Source organism: Ceratosolen solmsi, unplaced genomic scaffold (genome assembly GCF_000503995.2).
Source record: "Ceratosolen solmsi marchali unplaced genomic scaffold, CerSol_1.0 scaffold10, whole genome shotgun sequence".
NCBI lineage: Eukaryota > Metazoa > Arthropoda > Insecta > Hymenoptera > Agaonidae > Ceratosolen > Ceratosolen solmsi.
Window position 1 is genome coordinate 10,275,285 of NW_011948412.1, and position 22,138 is coordinate 10,297,422.

General features: G+C 30.1%; 3 protein-coding genes across 4 annotated transcripts in view; 1 reads left to right on the plus strand and 2 right to left on the minus strand.

The window, feature by feature from the left end:
• The window catches only part of LOC105359354 (poly(A) RNA polymerase gld-2 homolog A), a 5,455-nt gene extending 1,250 nt beyond the window's left edge, over nt 1-4,205 (minus strand). Inside the window, exons 1-9 of one of the 2 annotated variants that reach the window (XM_011495959.1) lie at nt 3,805-4,205; nt 2,593-2,766; nt 1,866-2,293; nt 1,627-1,787; nt 1,253-1,539; nt 826-994; nt 606-749; nt 408-536; nt 141-330 (exon numbers count right to left, since the gene is read on the minus strand). In XM_011495959.1, coding sequence (XP_011494261.1) covers nt 141-330; nt 408-536; nt 606-749; nt 826-994; nt 1,253-1,539; nt 1,627-1,787; nt 1,866-2,293; nt 2,593-2,745 — 1,661 coding nt within the window. In that variant the 5' untranslated portion in view covers nt 2,746-2,766; nt 3,805-4,205. Of the gene's footprint in view, nt 1-140; nt 331-407; nt 537-605; nt 750-825; nt 995-1,252; nt 1,540-1,626; nt 1,788-1,865; nt 2,294-2,592; nt 2,878-3,804 lie in introns of both variants that reach the window. The other variant, XM_011495951.1, reaches the window with a different exon arrangement.
• Nucleotides 4,206-6,128: 1,923 nt separating this feature from the next.
• Nucleotides 6,129-7,697, plus strand: LOC105359370 (immediate early response 3-interacting protein 1). The gene is made up of 3 exons (XM_011495971.1): nt 6,129-6,481; nt 7,375-7,476; nt 7,562-7,697. The coding sequence occupies exons 1-3, from the start codon at nt 6,391-6,393 to the stop codon at nt 7,615-7,617; spliced, it is 249 nt and encodes an 82-aa protein (XP_011494273.1). The 5' UTR covers nt 6,129-6,390; the 3' UTR covers nt 7,618-7,697.
• Nucleotides 7,698-15,981: 8,284 nt separating this feature from the next.
• On the minus strand, nt 15,982-18,907 carry LOC105359380 (pro-resilin). The gene is made up of 2 exons (XM_011495983.1): nt 18,830-18,907; nt 15,982-17,665 (listed from the first exon to the last, which is right to left on the minus strand). The coding sequence occupies exons 1-2, from the start codon at nt 18,845-18,847 to the stop codon at nt 17,075-17,077; spliced, it is 609 nt and encodes a 202-aa protein (XP_011494285.1). The 5' UTR covers nt 18,848-18,907; the 3' UTR covers nt 15,982-17,074.
• Between the last annotated feature and the right edge of the window lie 3,231 nt (nt 18,908-22,138).

Below are 22,138 nucleotides of genomic sequence, written 5' to 3' on the forward strand. Positions count from 1 at the left end.
CACACACACACACACACACACACACACACACACGCACGCACGCACGCACGCACATTATAAATGCTTTCGATTGAATGGTTGCAAAAAACAAATGAATTTCATAATAACGAATGATTGAAAATGTATTCACATTAACTTACTCAAATGAATCGTAATATCTGAAAAATTCTATTAAAAGCTCCCCAAGTGTTTGAGTATTACGTGGATGCAGTGCATTATTTGGTATGTTTAATTCTTCGTGAATGTCAATACTATGAATGTCAGAAAGGGGATGGAACTTGCCTTTAAAAAGATTGTGCAAACATGGTAATACTGCAGGAGTCACTCCACCTACGCGATAAGTCAACAAACAGCCAATTATTTATCCAGATATTTTCGACTAAAATCAACATTTTAAAGTAGCTTACATTGTAAAAAATGGATCACCATTAAGACCAAAGAATAACTAGATATCGTCATATGCCTTGCATCATTAATATTTTGACATTGTGCCCACATTTTAACTACCAGAACTAAGGGTCGTACTCTCCAGTCGACTGAAATTTATTAATAATGAAAGATACAAAATATACGCAAAACCTCGATTATGGGAAAAAGTATCTTACTTCGGGAGTAGCAATGCAACAGGTGAGTATTTCGAATACCAACCACGTTATTGTAGTTTAAATCGACATCTAAATTGTAAACATTGTCACGTATCTTTAATATTGGTACTTTAGCCTGTATTAATTCCAAATGACTGATGAAATCTATAATCAATATCTTTAATAATATAAAATTGTAGTTGAAAAATTTATTCGTTATTTAAATATAATTTTTACGAACCACTTCTTTTAAGACATGACATAATTTGCCCTAGTCGATAAATAGCTTCACTCCTTTGATCTACTGCTGTATCTCGAACGAGAAGGCACATATCAACATCGCTAACATTAGATCCAAAACCATTCAGTGTAGAACCTACCATGAACAGCCCATACTGAGGAAATCTTGACTGTAATAAATTTAATGGATTATCGAGCTTTATTTAATGCAATCGCAACTCCATTGATTCCTTAGCTTTTATAAGTTTTTTTTTTAATTGACAAGTATTAAGATTTTAAGCCATATTTGCAGCATTATAATTATTATATACTAAAGTGTTATTTTGAAATTAATATTTAAGTATTTTCGAAAAAAGCGAAAGCGAAAGATAAATTTCACTTGATATAAAATTCCTTAAATTAATTTAAAATTATTCTATGATATTTACCTTAATATAAAAAAAGAGATACTTCCATAAATACATTTTATGGCAAAAAGTACTTTGTGTCAGTTGATTCTGCTCAAACTTTTCCCAAATAGCCTTTGATAATTTGTCGTAAACGGAGCCTGTTAATAACTTACTTGGTCGTTGTTTTGTTTGTATGAGATGTGATCTGTCAAGAAATCTATCTGCTGGACTATAATAATATTTTGGACAGACATTAACTTCTGACAGAATTGCTCCTGTAAACTTTTTTCCTCGCTGTGGCCGTTGTATTGTTGGGGTAATCCTTGCTATATAAATATCTCATATTACATACAATACACTTTATTTACTTACATTATTAGTATCGATATTAATGTTGTTACTTAAATATTGACCTGTTGGATATTTTCTTCTATTTTGATGATTTTGAACTACAGATCTTGGTACCATTTCATTGAAATCATTAGATAATCGGTCATCTTGGTATAAATTACTAGTGGACAAGCTCGTAACTAAACTTCCTCGATTGCTGTGATTTTGCCTTGTGTTTCTATTTCTAAATATATTATGCTTATTGTTATAGTTGAATTATTTTGAAGGATTATGTAATTAATAAAGAAATGATGGTACGCACTTATATTGAAGTTCTGATACAGAAGGTAAAGAATCTCGTTCGTCGGAACTCTCAGTTTGACTACTACTCTTGTAATATTTATTAGGTGTTGGCGAACGAGAGCTAAAACCACTGTCGCTATTGTTACATGACTCTTGAAGTAATGGTAGATCTTGGTAAGAGTGTCGTTTGTCTAATTTATTATTGTTACTCCAAACATGCTTTTTTGTGGATCCCGTAGTCATTGGTCTGTAATTTATTCTCGGTTGTACTGGTGTTATTGATAAAGGATTCGATGTGTTCATTCTTTGCGGTGTTGTAGGGGCGCTATTCGGAGAATTCATTCGTTGAGGCCAATTTGTAGTAGTTCCACCAGTATGCAAGGCATAATTAGCATTTTGTGCTTCCATGTTAAAGCGATGTAAAATTTCAAAAGGATAAGATCCTTGCTATAAAATTGTTTATTATGAAATTATATATTAAACATAATTAATTGCATATAGGTAAATTAATTATATGTGAATTTTTGTTTAGAACTTAAATTTTTCTTAAATTTTTTAATATTTCAAGCTGCTAAATATTTTAACAGACTATTCTGTCTTAAAGTTTTAAATTAATTAAAAGAACGTACAAATTTATGAATAACGTATTAGCTTCTATTAAAGGATTCTTAATCGTTTCACGATAATGTCCCTTCGTTAAAAACTGAATTATTGGACTAGCGATATAAGAAATGAACTTTTCATACCTGTGTTGCACGTTGTCTATTATTATTTGAAGTATTACGACCAAACTGAATGAATTCTTGATGCATATTAGTTGGACTACTGGTATAAAATGCATGATTTTGCAGAGAAAGAAATTGTCCATTTGCTTGATAACTACCCACTACTTGTACCATTGTGTGAGGTGAAAAGGTAGACTGATACATAGTTAAGCTTTAGTATTTGTCAAAGATTTGATCTTTGTTAGAAGTAAATAAGCAAGATGATTTTACTACCCTTAGTATACATTTAATATTTAGTTCCAACTACTAAAAAAAGAGAAAAAAAAGTAATTGTTAAATTTATTTGATTTCATTATTATCTAGAAGGCCCACTAACGATAGCTGACTCTCAGTATCGTATCAATAATTATAATGCTATATTTCATTAAAAATTGGAACAATCCATATGTATGTGTGTGTGTGTGTGTGCGTGCGTGTGCGTGCGTGCGTGCGTGCGCGCGCGTGTGTGCGCGCGTGTATAATTTCTACTATTATTATTCATTGGCTATATTAAATTATATCTGATCTAGAAAAATATAAAAGAATCAAATTTTTATAGGCTTTACTTAGCATTCGATATATCATTAATAGATTGCATTAAATAACGATAATATTTAAATTATCGTTCTCATTAATTCGTGTGAATTCAGAAAATTTATTAACTCATAGAATTAACATAGAATTATTTCATAAAACTCGAATCCCATACAGTTTTCTGAATAATGATAAATGAAAAGCTAATCAATAAACGAATTTTTGTAAAAATATGTCTGCCAAAATCATAAATTTATCATTATTCACATACAGTTGCCTTTATTATTAACTATTTACATTTATTTTCGCGGTTAAAATGTCCTGGTAAAATTGTAAAAACAAGATAGTAATTTTATAAATTGAATTAATCCCTCGAGTATCATTGATTTATTATAATTTCTACTTGATGCATAATCATGAAACAATCACAAAATATAATTGATATTATAATGCATTGGATAATGTTCTTCCAAAAATTAAATAACTACAAACGAGTTATATAATTGCGATCAAAAGCATTTAAAAGAACTCGTAAAAAGTGAGGTTAGAAGCATGTGGTGAAAACATAACAGTAATGTAAACAAAAGCACAAAAAAGAAACATGTGTATAAATCACAGTTGTAAAAAAAGATGATAAGGATAAGCTCAATAAGTAATTACCTGGCCACGACAAAATTAAATAATAATCGCCATTTTTCCAAAAAAAGCAGTTTCTTTATGGGCCGCTCGAATTCGTCATTTCATGACGGAATAGCAGGTTTCCTTTCTTTTTTTTGCCTCGTCGATCGCCGAACGAGACGCAGAAAATGTAAACACAGGCGTAGCTACGATGATGACAACGGGCGGAAAATTTTCTCCTACTTCGAAGAGTTCAAAACCGTTGAGAGGGGAAAAAAATTCAATTTTACGCAACGAGCATTCGCTAATCAGCCGCTGCTGAATTCGCTCATTCGTCTCTCGAGCTGAGCTGGACTCTGGACTCTGGAGCAGTGAAGCCTCGAAGTCGCCGGCTCCGTTTTTCAATTATTGAATTTTTCTGATTCTAAGACAATAATTTGCTTCTCCGTGGCCAGATGGGGGCAATAATACTCGACTAAAGTAGAGGGCCAGTAGGTCCCGCATTTCCCTAATCACCTGTATTTATCGCTCGGTTTTAGCGCCTAAGAATTAGCTTGCTCCCATTTAATAGGCAATTGCCCTCCTAACGCCCCCTCACCGCCCCGCCGCAACGCCGCCAATCACCCCGCCCCTCCCCCCTCACCGCCCGCCCACCCCACACACACACACGCGCGCGCGCGCAAGCGACAGTTATCTATGAAAATTATCTATTACAATATAATAACGGGGAGGACGGTGCGGGCAACAATGACATGTATATTCATTCGTATCTCTTCATTCAATATCTTTCGTTTAAAATTCACCCCTAAGTGCTGAATACATCTCACCCAACGTTTCCATCCTCTTTTAATAGTCGGGTCTTTTATTTTCTGAATACTTAAAAAAAAAAAAAAAAAAAATTATAAAGAATTTCAGTAATTATTAATGGAGGACGACTTTAATAAATGTATGAATTGTCACAGATACGCGGACATAAATTAAGAATAAAAATAATTCAATAACCGAATGTTTAAAATTTCTTAGTAAATATAAACATGGAATCAGGTGTATAGCGATAATGATGCCAGTTTAATGAGTTTAATCAACGAATTTTAAATACATATTAATACATATTTTCAATAGTATATATATTTCAATAGTATAAGAATATAATAATAATAAAAAAAAAAAAAAAAAAAAAAAAAAAAAAAAAAAAATAAAATTTTTACCGCCTAAAATGCTTTAACAATTTACACGATACAGTAATATAAAGTTTATTTCGTTATTTATCACAATAAAGAATACTTTAATTCTATTGGCACATAAAATCATACATTACAATAACTATTAGATTTTTACAAAATTTTAATAAAATCAGGATTATCTTTTAAAATAGATTTAATAGTTTCCTTTTATAATAGTTCATTATATTCGTCAAGAACTGGAAATATGTAAATAAAACATATTAACAAATATCTATCATTGTATAACAATGATATTCAAATATTCAAAAATTCAAATGATATTTAAGTTTCCATACTGACACGGACGTTTAAAATTTTTTTTTACAAAATTTATACATTAAGTTTAATAATCTTACATTCAACTGAATTTGAATTTACTTTTGTGATTTTATTATGTAATGTTCTTTCGAATTTTTAAATTATATTCTTTCGAATGCAGTAGCATACATCATAGTAAATATTAAGAAGAATTCTGTCGAATCTAAATATTAAATGAATTGAACTTATAATAGTCGTAAATCATGTTTCCCCTCCACCCTGCCCCGACCTTTTTTTTTTGTTTTTTTTTTTGTTGACGATATTTTCACGGAAACGAAGTATTTTTTTTATTATATTTTAAAAGATTTTACGCATCGAACAATTCATATTTACTTAAATTTGAGTTATTTTAATAATTCTCAGTGGAAGTTGGAAAGCTTTAATGAATTTAAATAATTCATGTAATAATTTCTTTTTAATATTAACTTATTTTAACTCATGAGTTATATAATTACATGTTACGAGGAAAATCCTTTGGCTTTGACTCTTCATGGCCGATCATCTGCATCTCGATGATAACGTGGAGTTAGTTGTTTTTGGTCGTAGTCTTGGCGAAATTCCTTGTTCAAGTTTACGGTAAGCCATTGATTTGTGAAGTAAGGAGCACTCGACGTGCGCCAAACATTCCTCCAAAAATCGTGAATCTACTGTAAGCAATACACCATTCAATAAAATATCTGTGTTGATATTGATAAGATAAAAGATTATTACTTATTCTTGACAATTATTTATTTATTTTTTGATATTATAATACGTTTTTATGGCTATGCGTACGTAGTCCAATCCTCCTTTTTTTCTTTTTTCTTTTTTTCTACTAAGACTATTATCAGCATTTTTATACGCCTTTTATTGTTAAACCCATTATTCCTAATTTAGATTATGTTGAATATTCGCGCTCATTCACACGTCAATGCGAACATCTCATTATCAAACTAGATTACACACTTGCAAACTTAACGTTAAATATCCATTTGGTAAGTTGTTTTAAGTTTTAGAGATCCATTGGGTTGGCAGCGTATTAGCATCCACCGCTACTACATTAATGACTGTAAAATAATAAATAAACAGTATCATAAATGCGATAAATATGGGTTTCTCACTTTGGAATTTATTCGAAGCTACTATATTAGTTTTGAATGCTGCTTGTATTTTGCACGAAGAAAGATTTCTTATGAAATGTGAGTAAAGTCTCGCAAAAGAAATAAATTTCATATATGTTTGTGTGCAATGTGGTAGGTGCGAATTGTTGCACTTCGAGGTTACATGTAGTTTTTGTTGAGAATCATTAAATACGACAATGAAAAAGAGATATAAACTATTGATAAATATGCCATAAAATTTAATGAAGCTTTGATTTTTAAATTAAAGTCGTCAAATTGAAAATTTATTGAATATTTCACATTATACTTTACTGCATAGAGTCTTTATAAAAATAATATGTCACAATGATTTTTATTAAAATCGATTAATGTTTCGGAGATAGAGATTTAATTCAATTTTGTATTGCAAAATTTCTCTTTTATAATTTAATTATAAGGCTCTATATTAAGATGAATTTTATTATGAATTAATTTATTCAACTATCAATATGCATATGGACATACATAACCTTTTCCTTCTTATAATTTTAGATACAGTAATAATCATAAAATTGCAATTTATTTTTATGAATTAGGGATACGTTTAATATTTTTTATAAATATATATTCACTATTAAATTAAGGGCTGTTTCTTTTTCATTATTTTTTTTCATTTTTAGTTAATTTTTGCATGAACAGTTACTTTCAAAAAGTCGTTGATTACGATGAGTAATAATGAAACGTGTATTTTAAGATACTTTTCAAAAGTTCGCTTATATTTGTTTTTTTCTCTTTTAGTTAATAATTTAGTTATACATAAGTTGTTATATATAAATAGCTTTCTTCTTCAATTTTGAAGTTGAATGTTGGAAAAATTAGAATGAATTAACGCGTTCTTACTCCTATCTCTCACGTTATAATTTATTGTACAGTTTTATAAATATTTATTTACTATGAAAATAATAATTAATTATAACTGTCATTAATTGAAGATGGTTGGGGTGCGAATCAAAATATTCAGGGTTTTGGAGAGCCTCCCACAGTCAAATCACAAATTTTGAATTTACTTAGATCAATTCGCACAGTCGTTAGAAGTAAGTATTTAATAAAAATGTAAAATATTAAAATAGATTAAAATATATACAATAACACTAATATTATAATTTTCACATTTTTCAGTTCCATTAATATTTTTCAATATTGTAACAATATTTATAAAATTAATTTTTGGATAAGAGGATAAATATTCCAATGAATTGTACATAGATTATATAATGATATAATGATTTATGTTTAATAAAATTTGTACGCTCGCATTTTATAAGATGAACATTCATTTATTTTTACAATAATGTACAAAACAAATAAATAATACCATTTGTTATTACTTTCTTTTAACATTTTTCTGATTACTGTAATTATATATTTACAATTTTTATTCTAACTGCTTTTAATTTATTTTTAATTTAGTTAATAAAAATTTTGTTTCCGATGTTTTAATTATTTTAATCTTTTGTTATAATAATGCATTTCTGATAAATATAATTAAAAACTAATCTTGTAGAAGTGTACGTAATTATTTTTTAAAAATTTCTACGTTTATGATATAATTAGAGTTTATTAATTTATTAATTTATTATACTTTTATAATGAAGGTAGCGAAAAAGAAAAGTAATTTATCACATCAATTATTTAATGGGAAAAAAATTTATGATTTAATAAATCTTTGCCTATGAGACTAAATATTTTCCATAGGAAGAATAAATAAAAACTTGAATAAAGTGAAGTTAAAAAAGTAAATAATTAAATTAATTCAGTATTTACATATATGAATTACAATGCTGCACGGTTGTAAACAACTATTATTAAGTGTGCTGTTTTTTGGTTAGGATACGCTAAAATTCATTATATAAATTTAACAATAATTTATTTTAATTGTAATATTTCAGTATATGTTTTCAAAATATGCTTTTTATTTGTATTATTTATGTTGTTTTCTTCTCTCCATTTACTATCTCAAGTCTGATAGTAAACAAACAAATTTATTTCATTTTATTAATAAAAATATTAATATCTTTTAAATATCAATAAAAAATCATTATATTTAAAAGTGATTGATAATATGAAATGAGTACTAAGCGATTCTAAAAATTCTTCCAATATTAGATTATTATGGCCTATTTAAGTTAAAAGTTATTTCTTTAACAATTATTATAAAAAAATCGCATGATTTAAAAATATTAAATTGTAATTTTATTTAATATATACTTAAAAATATAATAATCAACGTAATTGTGCCTTTAACTATGTAGGAATTTAAATAAAGGTAATTTACAATCGTCCTAATATTGCTTTCAAAGAAATTAATACAAAACCATATTACATGTATAATAAGAAAAGAAAAAAAAAAAAAAAAAAACAAGTAAATGTAATTTAAATTATTGTTATTAACTACTCTAAATGGGATAAAAATAACTTTTTTTAAATATTATTTAATATAGATAATGATAATGATTTATGTTAAGTAATAATAATATATGTCGAGTATGTCAAAGCAAATAAAATTTTGTTTCAATTTCAATATAAATAATAATTTATTAAACATGATTTTTAATGTTTGCATTTTTATAAAACTGATTTAAATTAATTCTTATGTTATTGAAAATAAATTCAAACGATACTTATCCTTTCTGCTTGTTTGCATTGCTCATTTTGCCGGAAAATTTCATTCGCCAATTAATATATCGACTTTACAGCAATTTAATTGTATACTTTTTTGCGAATCATCGTGTACGATCTACGAGTCTTTTTCTTTTGTTCCTTTCACAGAATTCTACTGTTTTTGACGGCTAATCGCGTTTCTTTCCAGATTATGTACCCCTTGCAAAATTGATTATCGTTTGTCTCACGCGCGCGCACTATGAGCTGTGACTTTCCCCACATTTAGGATAATACAGGGAGGGAGATGTATGCGATCCTCCGACGCGCGAGATCAAGCATGAGAGATCTCGATCGTGTTTACGTTTACTCGAATTTTATGTTTACGTATATTTGCACTTTCGCTATTTAATTCATCTACGTTCAGAATCACTCTTTTCTATAACATTATCTATTAGGCTTAAAGATGTGCGTGCGCGTTTAAAGTGAATCTTGGTTTATCGCTGGTTTACTGGTTTACACGATGATACAGTAATTATCTCTGAGATTATTTTATAGTCAATAGTACCAAGCATATTCGGATAAATATTAATTATATTATCATTGTTTTTTTTAGAGTAGAACGTGATACTTTATATTTAATTATATTGAATAAATATTGTCAATTTTTCATACATTGATGGATAAGAAATTAAATTTCATATTAAGATACGAAAAGTGAAAATGTAAGATTTGAGCCAAGAGCGCCTTTTCAAAAAAAAAAAAAAAAAAAAAAAACTTATTATTTTAATAAATTACGTTCAATTTTTACGTTTGAATGACGTTTGAAATCTTGTTTATTACATCCTTAAATATTAAATTTTTAATATGATATTAAACTTCAATATTTTGTATGAGCTTATAAATCTGAATTATTCAAAATATATTGAAAATTCTCTTTATATTTATGAATTATTAGCATTTAATATTAAATTACATCGTTTCGTCGTATAATTTGTGCAATAATAGCCTATTATTAAGATATATTACTAATCATTTATTGGTTATATGTTGACGTGTTAAGGAATCATTGATATTTATTTAAAATTAATTTTTAAACATGTGAGCTTGTATTTTTTTATTATTCTACTATTTATCTAAAAATTATTAGATATATGTGTTAATAAATATTACAAAAGAACATGAGCGGTTAATTATGTATCTCTAGAAGAAAGTGAAACAAGATGATAAATATCTTCTGTTATATAAATTGTAATTATCAGTTAATAAAAAATTTCTTTCTAATATGAATTGTAAAACTCAATTTACACTTTCTATTGAATTTATAATGCATTCATTCGTAGGAGTACCTGTAAATATTATTAATTTAATCGGAATTAATTAATTAAATTAATTTGATCGTCTGCCAATATATTTTTTCTCTTAATTTTAATGTATCCATTTCTCGTATAATTGGATTTTATTTAAAAGTAAATTCTACAATAAATATAGATTTTTTATAAAAAAAAAAAAAAAAAAAAAAAAAACTTAATTCAGTGGATAATTGATAACATTTTATTCTTATGAAAATAGTTCATTTCTAGGAATAATTTTAAACGTTAAAATGTATAATTAAAAATATTGATTACTGAAATCGTCAATTAAAATTTGTTTATATTTATGCAATTAGTGATAGGTCGGAAAAATTTGGTAAATAACTGGAAAATCTAGTAAAAGTTTATTTAGATAATTGGAAACGCGTTGAAACAAAGGCACACATAATGATTTTTAGTGAGTTAATATTAATATATAATCGGTCAAATCATATATTTTAATAAGATTTTAACGATTTACAATATTTAAAAATTTTTTTTTAACAATCATATCAATAGTTAAACCATAAAATTATTTGTTAATACTTTATTTTACTATTGTCTAGAAATTGTTTTCAATTGGAATTACCTGAATATACTTTACGCGCAAGTGCCGACATAGTAAATAAACAATAAATTAGTTAGTTTTTATCTTTTAAGTAACAACTTTGTGTGTCAAAGTTTAAATAAGTCTGTAAAAATAAAAGAGTAAGACAATACTCGGAAAGGAATTAGTAGATAATCATAGAATAATAGAAAGTATTTAATGTATAATTTGAATGAAAATATGCTTAATCAACATTTTAATCTTCATGAGTTTGTTAATATAATATGTTGTATTGATTATACTTAATAAGCATTGTACTATTAATTTATGTAAATTTATTGTTTATTATGTCTGTGGTTAGTGTCGAATTTATAAGATAAGTTATTTAATTAATCTTTAAAATTTCGAACCAGTAGAAACAAAATTAATAGAGCTAAATATTAAATAAAGTTTAATTATCTAAGTACTAAGTGAAGGTTCATCGTAATGATTTAATTTATGTATAATTTTTTTTTATTATTTTCAGTTTATTTGCTTAGTTTATCTATTATAGTAATTAATTTTGTATTTTATGATTTGTACAAAAATAATTAAAAGAATATATGGTTGGTTAATTATTAATATTTGAATCTTACTATAATAGTTTATTTTACACTAGCATAAAAAAAATTTAGAAATTTTCTTTATTTGTATAATATTTTGATCTGATCGTTTATTACGATACTTCCTTGCAAAATTATTTACGATATTATTCTAATATTAATTAACGTCAAAGAGAAAATGTCAGTTATTTTGGAATTTTTTACTTTTATATATCTGGTGGTGAACTTATTTCATAAATTTTCACAAGTATTATCGAAATAAAAATTAATTGATAATTATATACTGTTTTAGTAATATATTTTTATTAATGTAAAAATGTCATCATTAGTGACAAATGCAATTTTTATAAGAACTTGAGTACAAATTTTATCACTTTAATTATGTGAATTTGTTGAAATTGAAAGCAGAATTATTAAAATATTTAGCGTGAAACTATATACAATAAAATTTTCAATATTTTGCTAATTTATTTGCTTCCTTTTATTTTAAAAACCTTGAATAATAATTAAATAAAAATGTTGTTGAAGTTTATTATTTTATTATATAATATCAATTTATGCATCTACTAAAATAGTTTATATATTAGTTATGTTTATCAATTATTTTGAAATAATATTATAGAATTTATTAATAGCATTAATTTGAATGAGTTTAAATAAGTTTCGTGACTATTGTGATTTTCATTTCGTGAAACTATTTATTTATTACTTGTAGAAATAAAAAATTTATCTGTGTTTTATGTACTTTCATTAATCTGTACTTAAATACCTACATTTATTGGTATAACGAATAAATATAAATAAATATTTGTATGAAGTAGATATGTCTTTGATATGAACGTTTAGATTGTAAAAATATTTTTAATTTTATAATCTTTAAAAAAAAATAGCATATCTCTTTTGTTACAGTTATTAGAATCATTAAAAGTGAATTAACCTATAGATATATTTATTATCAAAGTAACCGAATTAAAGACAATACATATACATTTACTTTATATCAATATATATTTAGTATTTGTAAAAACAAAACTTTATTTAAAAATAGAATGTTTGTTTTTTTATTCAAGCCATTAAATTTTGAACTAATTCAATGCATTGATGTTAAAAATTTGTTTGAGTTAATTATCAATTATTTTTTTGTTGTAATAAATAAGGTAAGATAATTAATTTACTGAATTATTAATGCTAAAGCTTTATTAATTTTATTAATGTTAATTTTTAATTAAGCAATCAATGCAATAAAAATGTCATATAATTTAGTTTTTTTTCTTTTCTTACAATACGTCTAGTCAAAACAGATTTTAACAGACTATCAAATGATTTTATGTACAGTTGTATTTTATTTTGATCGATTGTATTTTAATTTCATACATTATCGTTATTACATTATGAGAAGCAAAAGAACTACTTGCGTATTAAGACTATTAAAAATTATGTTGATGCAAGCTCGTATGTAATCAAACTATCTTATATATGTGTCGTATTAACAATATAATAGGTATAATGTTAAGTTACATAATATTTTATATTAAAATTTATATTAAATTAAATTGAATATTTTAAGTGCTTGTTAAATATTTTTTCAATTATGATGTATATAGCATCGAGGATTTTGACTGTACTGTAAAATCTTTCAAATGTTCAATTATAATCCAAATTACGTACCTTTTTTCTTTTTCTTTTTCTTTTTTTTTTTTATAATATATACAAATTTACTATTATATTTCGGATTGAAATATACTATTGGCAATTTCATTAAAGTAAATTACGTCACGAGCTTGAATGCTAATAACTTATTATAATATGATTCAATTATAAATAATTGAAGAAATATAAATATTAATTAACGTTTTAAATTTTTCCTAATTGATGGTTATTTTTTTCAAATCCGAATTAATAAAATTATAATCGTAAGTCCGTGAGTACATATAAGAAGACCAGTGGTACAAGAATGATTGTCAATTTTTCGAAATACGGTTGAGAAAATGAAGATAATAAGTGTAAAAAATGAAATAAATAATCAATAGTTAGAAATTGAGAAAATTATATTTAGATGTTGAAATTACACATAACTAATGTTATTTTAGCAAGCAAATTGTACATATATTTTTATACATAAAAGATATACAAACTTTCGAGATTGTTTTTTATTAATCTTTTATGATTAAAGTATCGTTTATTCATTAAAAGTTATTATGCATTATTGGCTTTTGCCTGTAAATGTAAAAAAAAAATTGTTTAAATTGTTTAAAAAATCCTTGATTATATATATTAAGAAGAAAAAAAATTTCTTTTGTCGATAATTTACTTGAATAGAGTGGAGTTATGTGTCTGACTTCGTTGAAAATTTAAACTCCTAATTCAATCAATGAGTCTAAAATATATGTAAGCAATTGTAAATGTTGCTATTCTTCTATAAAATACAATTAATATAAAAATTACTATTTTATTGCTGCAGACATTTGGTGAAAGTTTATGTGAAAAATGTGAATATTCATTATCAGCGAGAGTTTTTAATAAACCTTAGGCAAAGAATTCTGCATTCGCTTACTTTTATATGCTTACGTACTTAAATATACGTTACGTTATAATTATTTAATTGTGAGAGATATTTAAAAACAGTTGACGACACGCAGCATATTACAAAACGTTTAAATGCCGTAAGGATGCGAAAGGGAAGGTGGGCATTATTTATTTATAGTTTCATCTAATAAGTTTTAAACTTAATTTTCAGTGCACGAATGAAGATGAAATAAGATTGATAACGCATGGGAATACGAAGCGATGATTATTGCTCAAAAGTATTACACAAATATCGTAGCGAAGGAATTGAGGAAAAAAGAAATATTTCATAAAGATTATTAATTATAATGGGCAGTTAGCGGTGAAAATTATTGAAAATTGTCTTTGAAAATTTCCTCTAAAAATATCATTACATCCACGGACATATAAGTAAGTTGATCTCGCTGCTAATCACAAGCGTGAGTATCACATTCACGGAGATTACCTGCACGATCTGCTGGATGCACTTATATACTCCGTGCCACTTTTTCATATATCTCTCTTTCTCTCATATTACCGACAAATTTTACTTTCGAATCTTGACCAGTTGTGTCTCTCCAGTTATCGTCGCTGCTATCGTTTCGCAATGCCTTCGGGCGCAAATGCAAACCTCTAGCATGAGAAACACGGCGTAAGGGTCTCGGTTTAAGGTGGCGCGGGGCGAGGTGACGGGGGGGGGGAGTCGGGAGGCGGAGAATGTCAGTCGGGACTCGGGATATACATCTTTGGCGATCGGAAAGCCGCTTCTCGTTCGCATCGGTGGAAAGAATTCGCGTCTCGTCCAGGGAGAGAAGCTCTCTGAGAAGAGCGCGAATTCTCTGGCCTCGAGGCGGGCGCTCGCACGAGATCATTGGCTTCCCGAGTGAAAGGATACGTGGAGAGAAAGGCGCCCGGGAGCGTTCTCCGAAAAATCGTCGGCCCTCTCGTGCATACGCGCGCTTGGGAGGAAGAAGAGCCTGCGAGGTCTGGAGAGAACGGAACGATTTGCTTGGATGCAGGCGGAGAGAATCTCGGAGAAACTCTCGGACGATGACAACGATGACGATGATTATGACGATGATAATGACGATGACGATGATGATGACGATGATGATGACGATGATGATGATGATGATGATGATGATGATGATGATGATAATGATGATGGTGGTGATGATGACAACGACGACGACGACGACGACGAAGATAGCGATGGTTACGCGCGTTGTATGGAATTTAAGTCGGCGATCGGGAGAGAGGGAAATGATGAGGTGGATGAGGGAAGGACGGGAGACGACGAAAGGGGGAAAACTTTATGCAAGCCGGTAGATGTAAGAGATTTGTGGGATAAAGAGGCGTTAGAACGTTATGTTAGAGCGCATTGCCGTCGTGCCGCATAGTAGTTGGGATCCGATTAAAAAATTAAAATTACCTATTACGCAATTGGCATAGGTAAAAGATCCTGTACTCGAGCGATAGGCAAAAAACAAAAAAAAAAACAAAAAAAAAACAAAAAAAAAATGCTAACGAAGGGGAAAATTTTTTAGAGAGTAGTTTGATAATGGAGAAAGTATGAGAGTAGAAACAGGAGAAGGTTAGAGTTGGATAGGAGCTTTATAAGTGAAATCGTTCGGAATTTGTGCTTCAAAAAGGATGATTTTCATATATTTTTTTCTTTCCTTATCTTTTTCATCGTCCGTTATGCGTCGATAGTTATACCAAGAGGATATGACTTAAACGATTGGGCAATAAGTAACTAGATGTTTTTTTTTAACGGTGGCGACGTTTTTTTTTTTATTGTTTTCTACAAAAAAAGCCTTTATACAAGTACAAAAAATGCGTGGTTAAGGAAAATAGTAGCATTATACAAAAGTAGAAAAAATAGTGTGTATTTTATTGTGTGCGTATACGCGTATGTCGTGTTTGGCTATGTTTCTTCTGATCGGATGTTGCCTGGACCGTCTTTACGATCGATGTTTATCTTAATCGAACCGTCTCTCTTCCTCTTTCCGACTATTCGAATCTCCATCCGTTAATGGCATTTAGCTGAACACGAACACGCTATTGTACACGCAAGGGTGGTGTATTCGTGAGTACTTCGTGTAATATTTCGTATATTTACAAAGCGCTCGAGCGCTAATCACGTAAGTAATAATAATTATAATCATCTCCCGTTTTCGTGTTTCCTCCAGACTTCGTCTGTTTCATTGGCTTCGTTTGCGGTATCGTCGTCGTCTTATCTTCGTAACGCGACGTCCTTCTGCGACTGTATTATATTCATGTATATATATATATATATATATATATTCGTTGATCTCATTATTGCGAGAACTTATTTACGATGTTCCTTTACTCTTTTTAACATCTGCGGCTTTCTTGATCCTCGGATGTTGTCGAGGTCGACTTCGTACGGGATAATTCAACACCTTGATAGCACAGTAATTTTTTTTTTTTAATGAACTTTTAACGAAAAGATGCCCGTGACGGAGCCATGGCAAAGCGTAACCATTGATCTTTATGAAACAAGGGTAACGACCTTCCAACGTGGATGTTGAAGAATCATGTTTAAAAATCTTGGATTATCATCTTTAATGGTATCGATCACTCGGCTACACACGGTTAAAGTTTTGAAAAGTTCGCAACCCTTGGACGCGTTGTTGTTGTTGTTGTCGTCGTTATTTATTTATTTTTCTTTTCTTTCGTTTTTCAATAGATTTTTTCCTTCCTCTTTAGATCGGCTTCCCTCCTCTATCTCTTTATCTCTCTACATCTCTATCTCTTCGTTGAATCCATGCATGTTCTTGATAGAAATTCAGCCTTTGGAGCGGCTAAAGTTGGTAAAGCTCGTGACAAAGGTCAGGGTGGAGGATAACGACGCGTGTCGTGTGCTCCTGCGATCGATAGCTGATCCTCGTCAAACGCCAAATAGCTGAATTTCTATCAGGGTCATGAGCATCCGTCCTCCTCTTATCATCCTCTAGGTCGTGATTTAGAAGGCGCCGTAGACGCTACTGGGTCGGCTCGGTCCTGGTGCACCGTAGCTAGAGCTCGGGTAACCATTGCCACTAGATCCTGGGTAGCCAACGCCACTTGATCCTGGGTAGCCATTGCCACTAGAGCCTTGGCTGACTTGGTGGAGCTGAGCGACTTCGATTCCCTGGCGGATTCCCTCGAAATCGATGCCGACAACGCGTCCACCGCTGAAGCCCGGGACTCCGTAGCTGGTACTGGGGACACCGTAGCTAGAGCTGGGGTATCCACTGCTGGGGGCACCGTAGCTGGAGCTCGGGGCACCGTAGCTCGAGCTGGGGGCTGGGTATCCGCCGCCACCGCCGCCACCGCCACCGCCACTCGAAGCCTCTTCTTTGATAATGATGGCCTTGAGCTGTTCAAGGAGCTGGGGGTCGACGTTGGCGCCTTCGCTGGATTGATAGCCGCCGGTGGATACTTGGCTGTAGCCGCCACCGCCGCCGCCACCGATAGAACCACCGCCGAATCCACCGAAGTTGCTAGGCCTCTGGTAGGCGTAGCCGGAGGGTGGCTCGGCCAGGACGAGTCCTGCCATTCCGAGGATCATACACTGCAAGGATTTATGATTATTAGGATTTTATTTCTTTCAATTATTTTCATTTGTAAAATGAATCCGGACGTTATCCGTACTGTTACTCGACTGCTTTCATAATCGACAAACTTAATCGGAATTGGATATTTTATTATTCCCATTTAACTGCGCAAATAGCTTATAAAACTTGATTCGCTCAACTTAATGAATTAACGTATGGAAATTAAGAAGTGGTAACTCGGTATATTAACGCTCTATGGTCGTGAGCTTATTTGTTTAAACTTAAAATTCAATCGAGTGAAATTTTCCCTCCCGTGCTAAGTAAGCGTAAATAAAATTTCCTTTATACTTCTCTCATAAGTTTATTTATTAGCAAATAATGCTCTTTTCAAATATTTCATCAATTATTTTTTTTCTTCTCCTCTCATAAAAATGAAGTACTTGGATAATAAATGAAAATCACAATTGGTAGTAAAAGTTTTTTTTTATATATTAAAATATTTGAATGAAAAATATCGTTAACAATGAAATGGTAATATATAAAAATAATCGATATCGATCCAAAGTCCTACGACCATAATAACGTAGTAATTAGTCAAACGAAAGATTCTTAGTTAATTTTTTGAATGATCAAGTTCATTGGAATGATGTGAAAAAGGACGAGTTGTAATATTGTTAGTTGTTGTAATATTTTTAGCTTGATCAATACTCGATATACCTACTAATAATAAATTAAAAGCGCTAAGGCTTGAAAGCCATGATACGTTAAAGAATATTTTGTGATAAGAATAAAAGTAAAAATAAACAAAAAACAAAAAAAAACAAAAAAAAAAACAAAAAAAAAAACCAAAAAAAAAAGAGAGAGAAAAAAACCTAAAGAATCTATCGATTGTAAAAAGAGTACTAAAAGTTCACAGATGATAAAGCAATAAGAAATGAAATTGTTAGCCAAGCAAATGATTTGAAACGATATGAAGAATCGGTTAATCAGCAGTTAGCAATCGTTTGCTTCGATACTTTGAGATAAAATGTAAACTACATGGGGAATAAATAAAAGGACGAATTGGGCGTGAAAAATTAGACGCGCAGCGAGAATCCCGAGCCGCTAAGTAAGACCGTTGCAGAGTAAATTGCTTGGCAAGTGCGACGGCGAGGAGTAAAAAAGCAGAGTCGGATGCTTACCGCGATCAGAGGATTCATGTTGGCTTCTGCTGCGGGTGCCACTCAGCTCTGTGACTCCGTGGAAGGTGCACACGGGTATTTTATACCCCTAGGCTGGCGCAGCAACCAGTGGGGGCTGGCTCGTTCGAAGAGGAGTTGAAGGAGGGGGAGGGCCCAAGTGAGAGTGAAAACTCTTTCTTCTCTCTCTCTCTCTCTCTCTCTCTCTCTCTCTCTCTCGCACTATCTCTCTATCTCTCTATCTATCTCTTTCACCGGGTTACAGCTCTCCATCTCCCCCAGTCGTCGAAAGCGTTTCCTTTTCTCTCCCCGCTCTCTTTGTCTGGCTGGACGACGGAGAGCGTCTTCTATATGCGCGCGCGCTCGAGCCGAACTCCGCGCTCCTGGATATTTCGACGCGTCGATGCAAAGTTCGGAGGCAGGTTCTCGCGTCCTAGACCTAGACTGGTTTTTCATCTGATTTTTTTTTCTTCATTTGTCGAGGCAGTCCTCTTGGTGTTGTGCGGTTCGGATGACTTTGGCTATTTTTCTATCTTTCGAGCCTTTTTTGCTATTCCAAGCGATTCGTCAAGTCGTTAAGCTAATTTGATATTCGAGAGTAGATGCTTTTATAGTTCAGCGATGTTCCGTTTCGGTGCGTAATCGCTACATTTGCATTGATTTTGTGCTTCGATTATTATCGGTTAGTTAGCCGACGTGCATTAACTGTGAAATATATTATTAATTATTTAACGTGTGATAGAATACTTTCAATCTGAATTTCAGTCTGACTGAAACTTCAGTTTTGTATTTTATCGACTTATTTAGGAATTAGCGATCGATTCTTAATTACAGTTGCACCTTTAGTTGCAAGTCACTTTGTACTTTTTGCATTATCTTGCAATGTAGAATATATATTTGAAATTGCGCTGGTAGAAAATTGGAGAATGGCGTATCTTGAATTTTTGACGTTGCATGCGATAAAATATAAAATTGCCATATATTATAATGAAATAATCAAAATCCACGGGGCGTATACTTCATTAAAATAGCAAATAAATTTTTTTTTTTAATTTAGAATATTCTTATTAATGCTTAAGTACGTAAATACTCGATACATATAATAAATGCGTTTTGTGTTGTGTTTATAAATATAATGTTATAGTAAAGTTCGAATTTATATTTTATAATTGGTGATATGTTATGTTGCCCAAGTTTCGAGACAATTAAAAAAGAAAAATATTCTAAATAAGCAGTGCAAAACGAAATGAAATTTCTCACTTATCAATGTTACCGTTTTATGTTGCAAATCAAAATATCATATCTTACGATTTTCTATAATTTTCCAACTTTTTCTTACCCAAAAGAAATTAAATGAATTTTTTGCGTATGCTCAAATTAATGATAGCACTATAGAATTTAACAATTACGTTCTGTAATTTATTTGGGCTATATTTTTGCTAGCTATCGTTGGATACGAATAAAATCTTTACATAATCGAATCATTATTCAGAAAAATGATTCAATATTTATTGAAATAATAAAAGCGCCAGTATAATGTAGCATTAAAAAAATATTATATATATATATATATATATATATATATATATATATATATATATGTGTGTGTGTGTGTGTGTAATGGATTGTACATTCATTGAATAGCAACAACATATTTAGCAAAAAGGGAAATTCTTTAAGAAATAGTTATGAATAAATTTCAGCGCTATAATATTTTAAAAAGTATTTTATATTATCTAACGAAGAAAAAATCTAAAACGAACGCGCTACCATCGAAAGTTTTCCCTTTTACACGCTGATTTACGATCATCAATTAATCATCATTTCATCCCACACAAATCATTTTTTTCTCCTTTTCTTTTTTTCTCTTTTCTCTTTTATCATTTTTCCGCCGGTGTGATTTATCGAGAGCCAACAAGTAATAATAATAATAATAATAATAATAATAATAATAATAATAATGCAAATGCACGGGCCGAAAAATTAAAATCAAAGGCTACTATTCAAAGCCCTGTGCTCGCCGTCGATGTTATGCAAACAGCAATGTAGGCGCACACGAGCGTAAGAGGAAAAACGAATCACGTACGTGTATCTGTCATCAATGTAACGCGATTTCAAAATAGTTTACGGTCGTAGTGTCGTGATGTGCGCTACAATCGCTGCCGCATTCGTGAGTGACCTATTGCATCTTCAATTACTTGTACTTTGAGAGCCGCTTGGCTTGTCGAATGAATTTTCCTGATATTGAGCTTCGGCAGGGGCTTATTCTCCAGTGCCGACAGTCGATTTCCCCGATCTTTTCACTATTTTCAAGTTTTTTTTTTTCTCGATCGTTCGTTAATTTTCAAGTTATTGTTTATGAAAGCACGCATGGTTTAGTAGCGTGTACGCTCGAGAGTGCTCACGATGATTTTCACTCGTTGGAAGAATTGTGCATTAGAATTATTTCATTGTGCCGAGAATGTTCTTATTACGCTGGAAAATTAATACCGAATACGGTGAATTTTATCGATAGTTTTACCTTTCCGTGACATTATCATTTTTCTTTTTCCCTTAAAATTTCTCTAAATGCTCTTTGAATTGTTCAATTCTCATAAACAAGAGACTCTAATATTCATAATAAAAGATTGTCAATCACATTATTCTTCTTTTCTACCCATAAATCACAAATTTAAATTTTCATAACACACAGTTTCTTTTATAATACTTTTACGACATTCATCCAATGAATTTCGTTTATTTCATATCATTTTTGCATCTCAAATGGGAGACAAGAGGATTTTCATTTATAAAATTTAAGTGGAAACCTCTGTAGTTTGTCTAATTGACGTTTCTTTGTTCTTTCTTATCTCCAGCTGCGCAACATTCAAATATTTTCAACGGATTTTTATGTTTTGCCCAAGTAGACAATGCATTGAAGGAACGCGAAATTTTTCGTTTTTCGCCATAACTAGTAATTAACTACACTATTCTGGATTTATCCTTTTTATCCCTTTTATCCTTTATCTTTTTAATCAAAATTACACCCAATCGATACGCGCATCGATAATATCTAAATATTTTTTATTAATACCAACTGTTATTGTGTAATTTATTTTTAGTGAAAGAAAACAACGTGTAATATTGAGTATTGAGATCCTTAAAGCGTCATTTCTCCATTAAGATTATTAATAAACAATAGAATATGGGAGAAATTCCATTACTGCTTTCTTCTTTTATATGTAAGGAATATAAAAAAAAAAACTATTCATGGATATTACAATGTTAATGTAATATTAAATTACAATTACAATATTAGCTAATTATATTCTT

What these genes read in the sequence shown, in the direction of transcription:
- LOC105359370 (XM_011495971.1), top strand. Translation starts at nt 6,391, where the DNA reads ATGGGTTTCTCACTTTGGAATTTATTCGAAGCTACTATATTAGTTTTG. An exon ending in AGAAAGATTTCTTATGAAAT is followed by an intron (nt 6,482 to 7,374) that starts GTGAGTAAAGTC and finishes CATTAATTGAAG; the next exon opens with ATGGTTGGGGTGCGAATCAA. An exon ending in AATTCGCACAGTCGTTAGAA is followed by an intron (nt 7,477 to 7,561) that starts GTAAGTATTTAA and finishes CACATTTTTCAG; the next exon opens with TTCCATTAATATTTTTCAAT.